Consider the following 18771-nt stretch of genomic DNA (forward strand, 5'->3'; position numbering starts at 1 on the left):
AGGTCATCTGAATTTGATTTGAAAATCAAATCAATTGGATTATCAAAGAATAAAACTGAAGTGATTTCTTTTCTCAAAATCAATCCAATTTCATTCGTGAATACCCGCAATATAAAGTTTTTAATATTAATAATCAGAATAGTATTTTTTATTTTAAAAAAAAAAAGACAAAATAAAGACATATGAGAAAAGTCACATGTTACATTGAGTGTAGATTGAAAAATCTCAAACTAAAAGAAGAATGATATGTAAGAGTTAATTATAAAGCTATATATTTTTAATATAAATCAAACTCTTACATTTATAGACATATAAAGTCTTTTTAGTTTTCACTCATTGTTTTTTTTTTCTCTCAACAATAATATGTCATTCGGATGTGGGAATAGAACTTATCAAGTGAAAATTTTAAATATAAACTCATAAAAAAATGTTTATTTTTTCTTACTGACATCACAAAAATAATATTTTTTTAAAAATGTTGTGATATTACAAATTGATGAAAAAATATATATCGACATAGATAGCATAAACTGAAAAACTAATGTAGTAAATGTCACATTGCTAATGTAAGCAAAAGAATTTAAAGCCATCCATGTGTACTTGCAAATTAATTTGTTATACAAATAAACATTGCAAAATATGACAACTTTAGATGTTCACATTTGGCCAGGGCTCTATTTACCCCTAATTAAACTCCCTCCAACCATCAATAACGATTTTCCCTCTCATTCTTTGGATATTTTTCTTTGTCCCTTCTCCATAGCTTTTTCTTCTTTGAGCCTCAAAACTCAATAAGCACCTAAAGATGTCAAGGGCGGTGGTTTATATCCTAATAGCCACCGCCATATTGTTCTTCATATTCCGGTCCCCTTTGAATCATGAGGAGTCAAAGGGTCGCCTTAATCGCAGGTTTGGGTACAAACTACTTGAGCGAGCCCCAAAGTTTGACCCTCTTGTGACAAATATAGAGAGAGTGGTTGAAAACAAAATGTATCACGAACCTGCTCCTCGTATGTTGTCCAATTTGGATAGTACCGCATCAGTCAGTGATGCTGTAGAGACTTACCAATATCTTACCTCGGGTGGTAAATTGAACACGACGTTACGTTTGATCATTTTGTTCCCTTTGTTAGATAGAGAACCGAAAGATGGGGTGATCGATTTTAATGAGTTAGAGGCTTGGATTAGTCAACGAGCAACAGAGAGATTAGATTATCTCACGCAAGCTGAGTTGGATTCCAAAGACAAGAACAGGGATTTGGCCGTCTCTTTTAAAGAGTATTTACCTCAATTTTCTGAAATGGATATAGGTAATATGTTTACATGATTGGGTTTTTCTTCCTAGAGAGATAGATTCATTTTAGGAGATGTAAAATTATTTATTAATTAGTTTTCACTTTTTATTTAATAGTTTAAACCCTTTGAAGTTTTAAAAGTTAAAACATTAATTTGATATATGATAGTTAAGATCACCATTCAATTTGATGATTAATGCTTTAAAACAAAAAAAAAAAAATCAAGTCACCAATTTTGCCAACATGTAATAATTAGGTCGTTGAAAGTGATATCATGTACTATGTTTATAACATTGTATTTTAGTCAATATAGTTTATTAATTGGACAATTAATAGTTAATTTGATTCCTAATAATGGTAATTAATATAGTTAAGGATTGAATTACTTTTTCGTACACACCTAGACTAAATTGTCTTATAATTTTAGAATCCATAACTAAATTTACAATTTTGTATCATTTTCTACTAAATTAATCAATGTCAATTTTATGAAATAAATTAATTTACGTTTTACTTGAGTAATGATATGATGTCAAAGTATCTGTAATTAAGTTGTTCAATGTTCTATGCTTAATAATTAAGTCAGATGACCTTACTCTTACACGAGGGGCCTAAATAGCTATATAAATTAATTTATGTACTTTTGTCTATTTTTTTTATGAAACTAGGGTTACTAAAGCATCAAAACAATCCCAACTAGGGTTACATCTAGAGGATTGAAAATCATTTGCCCGTAATACCAAATATTTCTAAAATAAACACACTAGCAAAAGTAATAAAAAGGCAAGCCAAGTTTGTTGCAAAAGTAATCTTGACTAACAAAATTTGGAATTTTTTATCTAAAGTTTAGCTAAGTGGAAAATTGAATTTTTTATCCCAAATTTATCGTGCTTGGGAAAATTGGTTCCTCTTAAAATTTTGTAGGTTCTCTTTTTAAATGTTTTTGCTTTATCTTTTCGAATGGGTTCACCTTTTTTACAACAAACCACAATTGGTAAATCCAATGATAAATTTAATATTGAATTCTTAATATATGTTAAAACAGGGAAAAAGGAAATGGGGCATGGCGAAGCAGGATGGTGGATGGAAAGATTTGAAGTTGCAGACATTAATCACAATGGGCTTCTGAACTTCACCGAACTTAAAGAGTATATATAATTGACCACTTTTTCTTTTTTCTTTCTCCTTTCTCTTTTGTTTTCAATATTCATTTGTGGGGTACAACTTGTTGAAGTTGTATACATGTTATGCACTAAAATTGATCATAAAATACTTATCTTATTTTGTAGTTTTTTACACCCCGAAGATAGCAAAAATCAAGAAATGTTGAAATGGATGTTGAAAGATAGACTAAAGTAAGTTTTATCTTTTAAATAAATTTGAAAGCTGTTGTGTGTTACATGTAAATTTGAAATAGTATTGCAATGGTTGACCACTGAGCAACTAATTTATTTTGAGGTCACAATTTCAATTCCAATTGATTGTGAATGAGGAAGGGACTGGCAAAATAGGAGAATGCAATTCCAACATTCTAAGTTCCCGAAATTCCTAAAGAGCTACATAGATGTGTAAATTGACTTAGCTTTTATATTGCTTTGTTTATGATATAGGCGCATGGACAATGAAAATGATGGGAAACTAAACTTCAATGAATTTGAAGACCATCTATATAGTACATATGAAAGTTATATGGACTTTGAAACTAATGGAGGACATGTGCATTCTCCAAAAGATAAATTTGTTGAGCTTGATGTGAACAAAGACCAGTAAGGTTTTCTTTTTTACCTATATTTTTCCAAATAATTCAATATTAATGTGCATTTTTAATATTAATATATGGTTTAGTGTAAAGGAAGTCTTGCTTTTGCTTATTTACTATTACTCTATATATTTTGCAGATTTTTGTCCCCAGAAGAATTGATACCGATACTTTCTTATCTCTACCCTGGAGAGCTAGCTTATGCTAAATATTTCACGTGTTACTTAATGAATGAGGTTAGTTACCTGTCTATGAATTGTAATGGCGTGTTTTAATTGTATTAATACATATTGGAGTGAAATAAGAAATTAACATCAAAAATAGGGATGGTACATAGAACATTTTTAAATATTACCAATTATTTGCAATATCTAATTGTACTTTTAAGCTAACGAAAATGTAGTTTTGAATATGTGAGATTATTGGTTTTGTTTGATGTAGGCTGATGATGATGGAGATGGAAAGTTGACACTTCAAGAGATGCTTGATCATGAATTTACTTTCTACAACACAGTTCATGCTGATGGCTACCAAGAAAGCGATGATGACCATGATGAGCTTTGATGTATGAACCTAGTTACCAGAAAAATGTAACATATAAATGAAGTAGTGATCTAGTTGTTCTTCTTAATTATTTTGGTTTCGTAAAATATAGAGGTCAAACAAATCTAAATTAAACCAGCTTTGGCTTTTTTAATATGACACATAATTAACATTTTAAATATGTGGATGTAGACATATCAAAAGCTCCATCCTATGAAGAACAAAACAAAAGGAGGAGGGTTGTCACCATCAAAGTACATAGTTGAACAAGAGGATTATTAGATTTAGAAAACCACTCTCCTTCATTGAAATCACCAGTATGAATGAAATGTTTTTGTGGGTGACCATCTGTCTCAAAGGTATGTAATATTATTTCACATTATCAAAAGAAACAAAAGGATGAGAACCAAAATTTCAAACGGCACAAAAAATATTATTAGAAGCGATGATTTAGAATAAAATAAAATAACAAAATAAAACCATAATAAGTTTATAACAAACAATGAGCTAATTCATCTATCTGTCTAGAATAATAGTATCATTATAATGCATAAAATTAAAAACACTTTCGTCAATATTATCATCACAATTGCACATGCAAATGCATTGCATGCAGATCTGTATAGATGAGTTGATGAAGGATATATGTGTTTCTTTTTTTTTTTTTAGAGAAAAATATTTTCAAAAGAAGACTAGATATATTATACAAGGATTTTATTAAACTTTTATTTCTAGGCTCTTTATAAAAGAGCTAAAGTGTAAACACAAGATTCAAATACTAACAGGATCGTAATCTTAAAATCAAACTCATAGCATCCTTAAGGCTGGATGATAAGAATAATATTCTTATATTATCAAAACAACATTCTGAACAATTAAAAAAAAAATATTAAAAATTAAATTACCCATTTTCAAACTATTCATATTTAAATTTCAAGTATGAGAATTGGCTTTCTTCCTTTTGATGCTTGCTTTTTTTCTTGTATTATCCTTATAATTCACACTGTTATCTTTATTGGGTGGGACCATGAAAATGTGTAGTTTGAAAATGACATGGCTCTAACAAGGATTGTCGATGTGTCCGTTAACATGGCAAGAGAATTAAATTAACAGTTAGGGAGAAGCAAGAGGTCAATAGATCTAATCCCACTTGGTGCTTATTTTTAAATCGAACAATATATGACACAAAAATAAGTAGAGAAATAAATAAATAAATAAAAGGAAATAAATCTCAATCAAATAATTAAATAACATAAAATTGACCATTCATGATAAACAATTTTTAAATTTTGAGAGTTGAATTTAAAGCTATCAAAATTAGAATTCAAAAATCATAAATGCTTATAGTCTAAAAATGGAAAATATATCTTAAATCAATTTAAGAATGAATCAACATTAATTGCAAATTAATCAAACAAAATCAAAATTTTGATATTTTTTTCCTTTCGGTCTCCCACCCAAGAGTCTTCACCTCACCACGTTGACACTCGAAATTAAGTAAGTTTCGTTATGCCCTTTTTTCCGTACTACTCACGTGATGATCCATTCTCTCTAACTTTCTCATTTCTCTTTTATTTCCATGGAAAAACAATGGTGGCATATACTACTTTTGATGTTAGCTGTGACACCCTAAATTGGTGCACACACTTTTCGTTGGATAATCGTAATTAAACTTAAGACATTCTTAGAAAGAACTTCGAAATCTGAAAGATAACTCACAACACATAAAATCATGGTAATTAAAAACTTGAATAATTGAAACCTTTTTTCCACATAATTAAACTTTCTCAAAAAATATTTACACAATATCGTAGCATACATTATAAGCATCTTGTATATGAATTAAATCATACACATTTTGTGAATGAAATAAAGATAAGACAAGCCTCTGTGGCTGCCAAAATATATATAAATAAGTATGCGTACAATAACTCTATGCATGAAGATAACAAATGTTTAGAGAAGAGTAACATAATTACAGCTTGCAAATAGAACACAAATAGAGTAAAGACAAAGTACTTGCAAATAGAACACAAATAGAGTAAAGACAAAGTAATAGGACTGAATAAATACAAAAAGAATTGAGTCTTGATCTACCCAAAATAAATACATAAAGAGGGAAACCTAACACTCAGAGCAGCCCTAACTATGGTTAACCTGTACACCCATTGTACCCCACTTTCTAACCCATCAAACTCAAACAATCAAACTACACTGAACTCCTAGCGAGATCGCCGTTAGGAGTCTCCTCTGTGTCCTCCTCCATCAGCTCTGGATCCTTTTGGTCCTTCAACTAATAAGCTCGAATCCCTACTTCAGACGATGTACCCTGTTTCACAGCAATCTCTAGCACTAGAGGACATCTAGTCCCTAATGGGAAAGTGCGAGTTACCGTGAGCACGGTCCTAGGTGACTTGGCAGCAGGTAAAGTCTCCTTAAAATCCTCCGACTTGACATCAAAATTGGACAACAACTTGATAATCTCGACAGGCCTAGCAAGACCGTAATATGGTGGTGTCATCTTGATCCACGAAAGAAGAAAGTCAAACATCTGGGGGTTGTATCTAGTTCGTTTATCTTCATCACACAAGCTTTGAGGAATCCAACAAAATCACCACAATGATACTCCTCACAATGGGAATAGTAGCCCTCAATTATCCAAGTCATGACATGGTACCTTGGTCACGCCTGCGCTATGACAATCTGAAAAGATGTTGGTTGTATGGGTGAGCTTCCGGTCTATGCACAAACCACCAAACAGATGGTCCTTAAAGTATCTTTGAATGGAGAAATTTGATAGGGTAATTCAATTTTTTAAAGAATTTTATTACTTTTCAATTAAATAAGATGTTTGGATAAAAATTTGAAAAGAAATTGAAATTGGAGTATTTTGATAAGGAATTTTAGTTAACTTAAATATTATCCTCTCGGTTCTCTTGAATCCGTGGTTAACCCCTTTCAACCAACCCTGGCTACTGAGGCCATGGGTGCTGGCAGCTTCACGCTCAACATTTCACGCGTTAACGGCTCTGTCGCAATCAACACTGGCATCGTTCAGGGCTCAATTACGCAGACCGTGTTATCCAGTCGCAATTTTTGGGGTTTCTAAGGTTCTCTTGCCGAGGGAGATTCTCGGGAGAAATCCGATAGTTTCTGCTAAGCCTCTTGATAATGCTCCTCCACCGGATGATGACGCTTTGTCACCAGAGAATTCATCGGGATTTGATGGACAACCCTCACAGCTATCGTCCCCGCCAGGCTTTCGCGAAGATGTGAGGTCTCATGCTGGTGGTTCCATTTTCTGCTGTGGGGTTTTGTTTTAATTTTCTCCACCTTTTGTACACGATTAATTGCATTATTAGGCTGCAAATGCAGCCTTTTTTTTTTCTTTTTTTTTTCCTATTGCTTCTTAGTTATTTTCTTCTTTCGATTTATTATAAAAAAATTTATGTTAATTGTGCCATTGATCTAATAATTAGTGTAATTAAGGAGGTCAATGTCATTTATTTGCTTTTATTGTTTTCTCCTCTTGTATTTTGATATACAATACAGTCCTATTTGTAAGTGTTAGTTGAATAAGCCTTCTCATCTTGTTTTAGACATAATTCTATTCTTCAGAATTTGAAATTTGAAAGAATTTTATGAAAGAATTTGAACTTTAATAGTGTGTCGTAAATGAAATAATAATTTAAATAGTTAAATTATATATTTTTAATTGAAATAGATTAAAATAGTACATATTTATTGGAATATCACACTCGACAAATGGTACATAGAATTTATTAATGAAAAAAATAATTTTATTAAATTTTTTTATTAAAATATAAAATTTCAAAAGAGAATGCATTTTATTATTTTATCAAAATAAGAAATTTTAAAAATGAAGAAATTCAATTTCCTTATCCAAACAAAATTTTGAAAATGAAGAAATTTAATTTCTTTATCCAAACACAAAATTTTAAAAATGAAGAAATCTAATTTTTTATCTAAATACAAAATTTTAAAAATGAAGGAATTTAAATTGAAGCATTTGAAATTCTCAGAATTTAAAATTCTTCAGAATTTTAAATTTCCTCATCCAAACACACTCTTAGGTCACAAATAAAGCATACTAAAGACAAAGCACATACATACTCAAGGCACACCTCAGTCTTCCTCATTAGCCCATAGGTCAACTCACAAATCTTATTTCACATGGGCTTGCTGCCATTGGAACTCCCGAAACATAATGGTCTTATTGTTGGATCGAGTGGCCTCAGAATAATTAAGAAGGGAGGGTTGAATTAATTATTCCTAAACTTTTACCAATTAAAAATTTACTCTTCTAAGGTTTTTACTATGTTATTAAGAGAATAAGGGGTAGAAGAGAATACAGAAAGTAAAAGCGGAAATTAAATGCACAACGGAAAGTAAAAGAGTAGGGAAGAAGAAAACAAACACACAAGAGTTTTTATACTGGTTCGGCAACAACCCGTGCCTACATCCAGTCCCCAAGTGACCTGCGGTCCTTGAGATTTCTTTCAACCTTGTAAAAATCTTTTTACAAGCAAAGATCCACAAGGGATGTACCCTCCCTTGTTCTCTTTGAAACCCTAGTGGATGTACCCTCCACTAGAATTAATCCACAAGAGATGTACCCTCTCTAATTCTCAGTCAGACCCAAGTAGATGTACCCTCTACTTGTACCACAAAGGATGTACCCTCTACTTGAACTACAAAGGATGTACCCTCCAATGTGTTAAGACAAAGATCTCAGACGGTTAAACCTTTGATACTTTGTGAATGGGGATACAAAAGAATTCTCAGGTGGTTAGTCCTTTGAACACTTTTGTATAAGGGAAAGGGAAGAATCAAAAGAATTCTCAGACTGTGTCGTTTTGAATTCTTTGACAAGGGAGAAGAGAGACACAAAAGAATTCAGGCAGTTAGTCCTTTGTTCTTTTGGAAAAGGGAGAAGAGAGACACAAAAAGAATTCAGGCGGTTAGTCCTTGGCGAATTATTTTTGGCAAAGGGAGAAGAGATGAAAAGAATGAATAGCACAAGTTTTCAAGGCTTAGAAAACCAGAAAACTTTGGAAAGCTTTTGGCACAAAGAAGAAGAAGAAGTTCAAAGAGATTCAAGGCTTGTAAAGGATTGTATGAATAAGTGTTAGAAAGATTGGTTGAAAATGCAAAACAAAGCCTTGCTTTTATAGACTCTTCATGTCTGGTCAAGACAACCATTAGAAGAGTTATGACTTTTAGAAAAACTTAAAAACCAATTTGAAAAAGTCAAAAACTATTTGAAGAGTTACATCTTTTGATTTAATTCAGAAACAATAACTGGTAATCGATTACCAAATTAGTGTAATCGATTACACAAAGCTTTTATGTGAAAGGATGTGACTCTTCACTTTTGAATTTGAATTTCAACGTTCAAAGGCACTGGTAATCGATTACCAAAATATTGTAATCGATTACAGAATTTTGAAATTAATTAGAACATTGTAAATTCAATTTGAAAACTTTTTCAAAACAATTTTGCTACTGGTAATCGATTACAGCAATCTGGTAATCGATTACCAGAGAGTAAAAGCTCTTCGGTAAACATGTTTTGAGAAAAATCATGTGCTACTCAATTTTTGAGAAAAACTTTTTATACTTATCTTGATTAAGCTTTCTCTTGATTCTTGAATCTTGAGTCTTGAATCTTGATCTTGATTTTTGAGATCTTGAACCTTGAATCTTGATTCTTGACTCTTAACTTTCGTCTTGAGTCTTGAATTCTTCTTGATTCTTATCTTGAACTCTTGAATTGTTCTTGATTCACTTGAGTTGTTCTTTGATTGATCTTTGATTCACTTAAGTTGTTCTTTGATTGATCTTTGAGCTTTTTGTCATCACCTTTGTCATCATCTTTTGTTATCATCATTGTTATCATCAAAACACCTTTGAATCACCTTTGATTCACCATGAAGCTTTGCTTCTACACTTATGATTTTAAGCTGGATGATTGTTGGGAGTACACCATCAACATGATATAACAATAGGCTCTCACCAGCTGATGATAACTTACATACTATGTCTGGGTTGCCAAGTTGGCTCATGTGATCTAACATCATAATTCAATGCCACACCCCAAGGATGATCATCTCCCAGATACTACTATGTGGTCATCTATTGATTTGAGGATTGACTCCTCAACAACACTCCCTACTGGAATTGTCCCCCGGATCAATGTGATTTTCATTACCACAGTGCGAGATGATGCTTCAACATATTACAAATCATTTCACGATGATCTCTTCTCCTACATGGGCATAGTTGCCTCACAAAAGTAATGATATGATCAGACATCCCACATGATCCACTTCATCTTGGCAACCACACATTGCATGCACCTCGATTCTCAATCGGCATGCATCTCGCTTTGATGCCCCTTCATCATTCTCGGTCACACTAGACCACAAACAGAAGGTTTCCCTTTTCACGATCCTCACAATCGAATAACACAATGACTACATACATCACACACATGCATTCAAGCACACATCCCATCACAAACCCACATTCATGACTACACCGTCTTATTATGTTTTATGACATTCCCCATGACACTTGATGTTTTGTGCTTAATTATGTCATGGCTTTTCTCTAAATCCTTGCATAGGTACTAAATTAATTTCTAAGTCCATGTATCATTCTCAATAAACTCCATTATTTAAGTCAAGTTCATAATTAAGCGCTCACATGCTTTTTAACAATTTATTCACTACAAAATTCAGTCTCAGGCAAATACTCAGAAAAGAAAGAATATAAAAACTTATTGAGTTGTAATTTTCTGGGTGTTACAAAGAGTCTAAAATCAACTTCCTAAGTCATCAATGTGAGTTATTCAACACGAAAAAGCATGTGCCTATTGATGAAATGTTCAATAGCTTTTGTTGAAGCGATAAAAAAATTGAACTGAAATTTTTAATGATGGCAAACTTTTCAAAAGAAAATTGTAATGCTAGACATATGATATTTGGTTTTCTTTGTGTGCTTGAATTAAGACAAAACTTTATCAAGAAGCATGAAGGTGTGAAGCATTATCCATGTAGAATGGAAGCCTTCGAGGCATAGATTCCGCCCAATAAGAAGAAGGTCTACCTATTTGGTTACATGGTGTTCCAATATTCTTATACCACACTATATTCAAATCCTATCATCCCAAAACAAATTCCAATAGACCCGTGCATTTAATGTCCCTCAATCCCCGAAAACATATCCCACTATCTATACCATCTTTACAATATAATTTCCTTTGTATTTGGCAACATCCTTCACGACTCGAGGATAGAAAATTGGATCAGCCTCATCACATGAAAAGTGTTACCAGTTTCCCCCCAAAAAAGCCAAACTCTAGAAACCATGCAAGACAAGTCAAAATCACCCGGAACAGTAATCATTAAAGAGAGCTAACCAAAAAGCATGAAGGGTAACCATGAATAATGTGGTAGTGAAAACTTAAAACTTTTTCCTAAAGTTGAAAACCTTTTCGAAAGTAGATATGACAAAACACTGGGAAAAACGATTTGCTTAAAGATAGTTCAACATAGTTTGTAGCCAAGTTTCGTAAAGCAAAGTTATAAATAGAGATTGTCCAAAGAGGCCAAAAATTGTTTTCTCAAAATAGATTTTACTAGGAACTTGTGTATCCAAGGTGTGTTAAAAGGATCACAAGAGAAAACTAGTTAAATCTTAAAGAGAGAGTATAAACACTTGTTTTACATTGGCTCAATCAAACTGTTGAGTTGCATCCAATTCTCCTTCAAATCCTTGAAGGGTCCACTTAATCAAGGATTTACGCTGTTGAACAAAAGAATGAAGATACTGAAGTCTACACTACATAGAAGTGTAATGCCCTGAAATTTTGATAACTGAAAATAGATGTTTGATATTTTCTTGTGTTATTTTATTACTTAATTAATTTGGATGAGTTAAGATGTTGTGTGAATTAGCCATGTGTGATTTGCTTGATGTGGATGTTGAGCTATGTGGAGTTTTATTGACTTAGGTTGAAATTATGAGATTTCAAGTTGTACCTAAACGTGTTCTAGTAAAACCGCAATCCTAGATTCGTTAACCATTGGATCACCTTCAAATTTGGAATATAGGCTTGTAACCCAATTATTCACGTTTTCACCATTGAGATTGTCAAAATAACATACGGAGTATGCGATATGATATTTTCACCGAAGCAGTAAAATTTGTTGGAGTAGAATCCGCCCAGACAAGCCACATTTCGCCCAAGTGAATTTGAGTTGGATCAGCTCTCCAAGGTGAGCAAAATTTCACCTAGATTTGAGCTAAAGAATACCAATAAAAATACTTCATTTTATACTAGTTCACTCAACCTGAGCTACGTTCAGTTTTCCTCTACCAACCAATAAAGGGTTCAACTAGTCAAACTTGATTACAACAAGTATTCTTTTATGCCACTTCTAGCTTACGAATATTCTCAAGGCCACTATTGACACAACCCTTAGACTCCCCTTGAATCTAAGAACACCCAAATATTGTTTTGTACTAAGCCACTCTTGAATTTCACAAATAGAAGTTTTCAAAGAGTGAGTTTACAATGAAGTTATAATCTCTCACATGTACTTTGTATATCACAAATGATGGACTCTTTTACGCTTAGTGTATTTCTCAACAAATTCTTTCCTTTTCTCTTGTTTATTGATTCATGACTCTTGTTTTTCTTTACGTGTTCGTCTCCCTTCTTTATTCCTTGATGTCGTATTTATAGGTATAAATAAGCTTGTATTTCTAGAGAGTATCTTTGGGGTTGAATAATATGACCATTGTGGAGATTGATCATGTTTCCTGAAATAACCAAAATCGTGTGTTTCTGTCTGATATGATAAGAACTTTCCATATCTATCATTCATAACTTAATATGGTCGTTAGACTCATAAAAGGAAAACTAAGATTGATTTGAAGATTTATTCCTTTTAAACAAAATCATATAAACTAGCATAAATTGATAATTCAAATAAAATGCATATTCCAATTAGTGTTTGGATGGATTGGATGAGAACTTCCTACTTCTAGTAGACTGAGTATCCACCAATGGATAAGTCTCACTTGTGTTGCTTCTAGTCGTCAAACTTGTTGACTTACATGTAACAAAATGGCTAACCCAAATTTATATCTTTGTTTTCATCAAAACCTTAAGAGATGTCTAGGTCGTCCAAGATGGACCATCTAGTGTCTAAAAATGATGTCTGGGTTATCTAGTGCTGGATTGTCCAGTGTCTAACAATCTCCCCTTTTTTGACAATGATAAACTTTATAAATTTTGAGCAATGAATATTGCATCTATATATCATAATAATATCACTATGAATGACAACAAATCAGAATGTTATGTGTGGTAGTTTTCAGCTCCACCTAAGTCTAATATACTTATACATGAGTGGATGCAACTAAAAACACAAATATATTAGACTCTTTCAAAACACCTTACTTTATTATTTGACTGGTTTTTACATAAAAAATACTTCCATAAACTTCTCCCCTTTTGTCTTTAGCAAAAAAAAATATGTTTGAAGGTGAAAGAAATGATGAAGGCCATCATTGTTGATCCTAAGTGGGGGGGGGGGGGGGGGTGGAGTATCAGAGTGAGTAGGTGGTGGCGGAAGTGTTTGAGGAATGATTGTTTGTGGTCAAAGGATAATGTGTCCTCTAGATGCAGAGTGTAACTTATTAGGCATTTAGACATTAATCATTCCTTTCTAAGGCCATTCCTAGTTGATCCCTTAATAGAATCAACCTTTTCTTCAGTAAGGGATTTTGTAGAAATGTTAACAAGTTGACCATCAGTGGGTACTGTGATTGATTAAAGCATGTATGTATATTAAAATGCTCATGAATAAAGGGTATTGTGAAAATGCATCCTCTATTTAAAAGCCATTTTGAAAGTGGTTGTCATTTTTCTTTCATCCTCACACGATGCTATAATAAAGTACAACTTATAAAGAATTAACTTGCATAAAATTAAATGATGATAAACTGAAAAAATACGTAATCATACATATTAAGTCTCAGTGACCCTTAACATATAGACATAGATGGATTAAAATAGTTACAACTACTTCCAGAAAAGATAAAATATTCACTACCCCTAAAAATATTATACAATATCACAAAGAGAATTAATACAATAAAATATCACCACACTAAGTATAGAAATCTTCCCACCCCACATATACATCAAAAAATGGAAAATACTTCTACACTTAGAGTAGTCACTTCTCAATACCCACAAACTACATAGGGCAAAGTCATATCCTTAGAAGGATAGCTCTCATCTCCCGGGGAATCCTATTCCTCGACAGACGAAGCCATCTCTTCCCCGTAGACACCGCGATAGAAAGTGATCTCGGATGGTGTGAGATTCTAATTGTTGATAAAATCACCCATATCCTTATAGAATTTGATGACCTTATCTTGACATTAGGTAGATCTAGTGGCCTGTTAGTCAGTCAATACGACTAACTTTTGTGTAAAACACTGTTGTAAATTGTATACAACTCCTCCCATGTATAGTTGTTTATGGTAGTATTGTAATTACTTTTTGATAATTTAGGTAATAGGTACTTTGTATCCCAGTTCTGTGTATTTAATGATCTTTCCACTTCAATTTCAGGTAAAATAGGCAAGATTGGTGAAGTGCAGATTTCATGAACTTGCTAAGCCACTCATCATCTAGCTAAGTGTGTCGCCCGTTGAGCGCATCATCTGATGGCTAAGCACGGGGACAATTCTGGAAGAAGGATGAGCTGTATAGAGGCACTGAGCGAAATCCAACTCGCTAAGCGCATCGTCTTCATCTTTAGGCTGAGCGAGTGTGACTGGCACTAAGCGAGCTCATCTTCCGCTAAGCGCGCGTCCACCGACAGGATTGCCTATTTAAGTTGAAATCACGATTTCTGAGAGGATGGAGTTTTTTGAGAGTTTTTAGCTGTGGAGAGACTAAGAGAGAGCTAAGCTTGAAGAGGAAGCCATCTTGCAGAGCTTTGGATGAGATTTTGAGAGATTGTGAGGTTTCTAGAGGTGGAGGAGACATCCCCACTACTTGTATTTCTTCTATCTTTCATCTTCTCTTCTCATTGTTGTAAAGGAAGCTTCCCTACTATGGAGAGCTAAATCCTCAGTTGGTTCTTCCTATGGGGTACTTGATGTAAATACTTTCATATCTATTTAATGATGTTTTATGTGTTCACTATGCTATCAGTACTTAATTCTAGTGTGCCTTTGCCTTGATCATGCACTTGCATGCTTAGTTAGGGTCACTCAACATTGGGAAATTGTTTGATCCTTAGAACCTGATAGGACAGGGCTAGCTTATCGTATTTTCACGAGACATTGGGGTACGGTAGCCTAGCTTTTGTTATGTTATGTCTTAATGCGGTTCTGGTTAAGTTTAGTCCAACAAGAGGGATCTGAGGACGACGCTTGATTAGGATTAGGCTAAACTTGCACAAGACATCGAGGTTTAGTAGTCCAAGAGACAACATAGAACACATGAACATTGTTAGGCAGAGAAAATCCTTAATAACATCAGTCATCCAATAGGAAGACCAACACGTTTTTTATCTGTTTTCACAGACCACTACTCACGTGATTTACTTTTGAATAGTTTAGTTTGCATACTTGTCCATACCACACACCAAACTTTCATCCAAAGACACTTATTTACTGAACCACAACTTTACCAAGTAAAACAAGTTCCCCAAGAGTTTGATACTTGGTATTAACTTACCGTTTTATAATACTTGCGTAATCCGATGCACTTGTCGGCCGTCGAACAAGTTTATGGCGCCGTTGCCAGGGAACTTCTTTCTATTTTTTGGGAAGTTTAGTTCAGTTCTTTAAGTGTCTATTTGTTATTCTTTTATTACTTGTGAATACTTGTTTTGTTTATAGTTGTTTTCTTCTTAAATTGGATAACCTTGTTTCTGACAGTGTTTTGTATGCATAGATCTCCTACAGGTCATTTAGTTCCTCTAGACTAGGAAATTGAAGCTACTTTAAGAAGAAACCGAGTCGAAAGAGGAAGGAAACTATTGCAAGGCAGGACAGTAGCTTCCGTATTAGATGAAGAAGTTCAATCTTCTGATTCAACATCATGGAGATTGTTATTTCTATTCCACAAATGAATTGTGATTTTTTGTCGAAGAAAGCATTACAAGGACAATCATTATCTTTATTCCATGAATAATTCTGGGTGGAGACTGGAGTTAAATCCTTACAATCAATATGAAGAAGAAAGAACCCCTGATCTTGAAAGTCTGTTTGCAAAATTCATGGCATATCATGCTAGCTCTAAAGCTAATCATAATTCCCTACAAAATCAGGAGATTCATTTTGGCAAGAGCTATTCCTTAGAAGATTATCACGGGGAACCAGAGTTACAACTATACTATCAAAATGAACCAAGATGAAGTTCCAATCTAGATACTTTGTTAATGCAATTCAAGGATACAATTGGATCTATTCAACGAGCTTTTAAAAGTGCAGAAATTCAGGTTGGTAAGCTGGTAGAAGAAGTGACTCGAGTTAACGCTCGAAATTGAACAACGGAAGCTCTCGAGAAATTCAAATGGTCATAACTTTTCACACGGAGTTCAGATTCAGGAGCATAATATATAGAGACGCTCGAAATTGAACAACGGAAGCTCTCGTTAAATTCAAATGGTCATAACTTTTAACTCGGATGTCAGATTTAGGCGCATAATATATCGAGACGCTCGAAATTGAACAACGGAAGCTCTCGCGAAATTCAAATGGTCATAACTTTAAACTTGGAAGTCAGATTCAGGAGCAAAATATATAGAGACGCTAGAAATTGAACAACGGAAGCTCTCGTGAAATACAAATGGTCATAACTTTTAACTCGGATGTCAGATTCAGGCGCATAATATATCGAGACGCTCGATATTGAACAACGGAAGCTCTTGAGAAATTCAAATGGTCATAACTTTTAACTCGGAGGTCAGATTCAGGCGCATAATATATTGAGACGCTCGAAATTGAACAACGGAAGCTCTCGAGAAATTCAAATGGTCATAACTTTTAACTCGGATGTCAGATTCAGGCACATAATATATAGAGACGCTCAAAATTGAACAACGGAAGCTCTCGAGAAATTCAAATGGTCTTAACTTTTCACACGGAGGTCAGATTCAGGCGCATAATATATAGAGACGCTAAAAATTGAACAACGGAAGCCTTCGTGAAATTCAAATGGTCATAACTTTTAACTCGGATGTCAGATTCAGGCGCATAATATATCGAGACGCTCGAAATTGAACAACAGAAGCTCTCGAAAAATTCAAATGGTCATAACTTTTAACTCGGAGGTCCGATTCAGGCGCATAATCTATCGAGACGCCCAAAATTTAACAATGGAAGCTCTTGAGCAATTCAAATGGTCATAACTTATCACTCGGATGTCCATTTCAGGCACACAATATATCGAGACGCTTGAAATTGAACAACGGAAGCTCTTGAGAAATTCAAATGGTCATAACTTTTCACTCGGATGTCCGATTCAGGCGCATAATATATCGAGACGCTCGAAATTGAACAACGAAAGCTTATAAGAAATCGAAATGGTCATAACTTTTAACTCGGATGTCCGATTCAGGCGCATAATATATCGAGACACTCGAAATTCAACAACGGAAGCTCTCGAGAAATTCAAATGGTCATCACTTTTAACTCGGATGTCTAATTTAGGCAAATAATATATCGAGACGCTCGAAATTATAAAACGAAAGCTCTCGAGAAATTCAAATGGTCATAACTTTTCACTCGAAGGTCCGATTCTGACGCATAATATATCGAGACCCTTGAAATTGAACAACGGAAGCTCTCGAGAAATTCAAATGGTCATAACCTTTCACACGGAGGTCAGATTCAGGCGCATAATATATCGAGACGCATGAAATTGAACAACGGAAGCTCTCGTGAAATTCAAATGGTCATAACTTTTAACTCGGATGTCAGATTCAGGCGCATAATATTTAGAGACGCTGAAAATTGAACAACGGAAGCCCTCCTGAAATTCAAATGGTCATAACTTTTAACTCGGATGTCAGATTCAGGCGCATAATATATCGAGACGCTCGAAATTGAACAACGGAAGCTCTTGAGAAATTCAAATGGTCATAACTTTTAACTCGGATGTCCGATTCAGGCGCATAATATATCGAGACGCTCGAAATTGAACAACGGAAGCTCTAGAGAAATTCAAATGGTCATAACTTTTCACACGGAGGTCAGATTCAGGCGCATAATATATAGAGACGCTAAAAATTGAACAACAGAAGCCTTCGTGAAATTCAAATGGTCATAACTTTTCACTCGGATGTCAAATTCAGGTGCATAATATATCGAGACGCTCGAAATTGAACAACGGAAGCTCTTGAGAAATTCAAATGGTCATAACTTTTAACTCGGATGTCAGATTCAGGCGCATAATATATCGAGACGCTCGAAATTGAACAACGGAAGCATTAGAGAAATTCAAATGGTCATAACTTTTCACACGGAGGTCAGATTCAGGCGCATAATATATAGAGACGCTAAAAATTGAACAACAGAAGGCTTCGTGAAATTCAAATGGTCATAACTTTTAACTCGGATGTCAGATTCAGGCGCATAATATATAGAGACGCTCGAAATTGAACAACGGAAGCTCTCGAGAAATTCAAATGGTCTTAACTTTTCACACGGAGGTCAGATTCAGGCGCATAATATATAGAGACGCTAAAAATTGAACAACGAAAGCCTTCGTGAAATTCAAATGGTCATAACTTTTAACTCGGATGTCAGATTCAGGCGCATAATATATCGAGACGCTCGAAATTGAACAACGGAAGCTCTCGAGAAATTCAAATGGTCATAACTTTTAACTCGGAGGTCCGATTCAGGCGCATAATCTATCGAGACGCCCAAAATTTAACAATGGAAGCTCTTGAGCAATTCAAATGGTCATAAGTTATCACTCGGATGTCCATTTCAGGCACACAATATATCGAGACGCTTGAAATTGAACAACGGAAGCTCTTGAGAAATTCAAATGGTCATAACTTTTCACTCCTATGTCCGATTCAGGCGCATAATATATCGAGACGCTCG

General features: G+C 34.1%; 1 protein-coding gene across 2 annotated transcripts; it reads left to right on the forward strand.

Annotated features, from left to right (window-relative positions):
* Window positions 1–728: 728 nt before the first annotated feature.
* On the forward strand, window positions 729–3949 carry LOC114404386 (calumenin-A-like). Of its 2 annotated transcripts, XM_028367365.1 has the most exons (7): window positions 729–1310; window positions 2341–2443; window positions 2585–2650; window positions 2906–3061; window positions 3194–3290; window positions 3496–3619; window positions 3790–3949. In XM_028367365.1, exons 1-6 carry the CDS (start codon window positions 806–808, stop codon window positions 3616–3618), a joined length of 1050 nt encoding a protein of 349 aa, XP_028223166.1. In that variant the 5' UTR covers window positions 729–805; the 3' UTR covers window position 3619; window positions 3790–3949. The 2 variants fall into 2 exon arrangements, with proteins under 2 accessions (XP_028223166.1, XP_028223167.1); XM_028367366.1 differs by lacking the exon at window positions 3790–3949 and having other exon boundaries at window positions 3496–3773.
* Window positions 3950–18771: the final 14822 nt, after the last annotated feature.

This window comes from Glycine soja, unplaced genomic scaffold (genome assembly GCF_004193775.1).
Source record: "Glycine soja cultivar W05 unplaced genomic scaffold, ASM419377v2 tig00029862_1_pilon, whole genome shotgun sequence".
Taxonomy (NCBI): Eukaryota; Viridiplantae; Streptophyta; class Magnoliopsida; order Fabales; family Fabaceae; genus Glycine; species Glycine soja.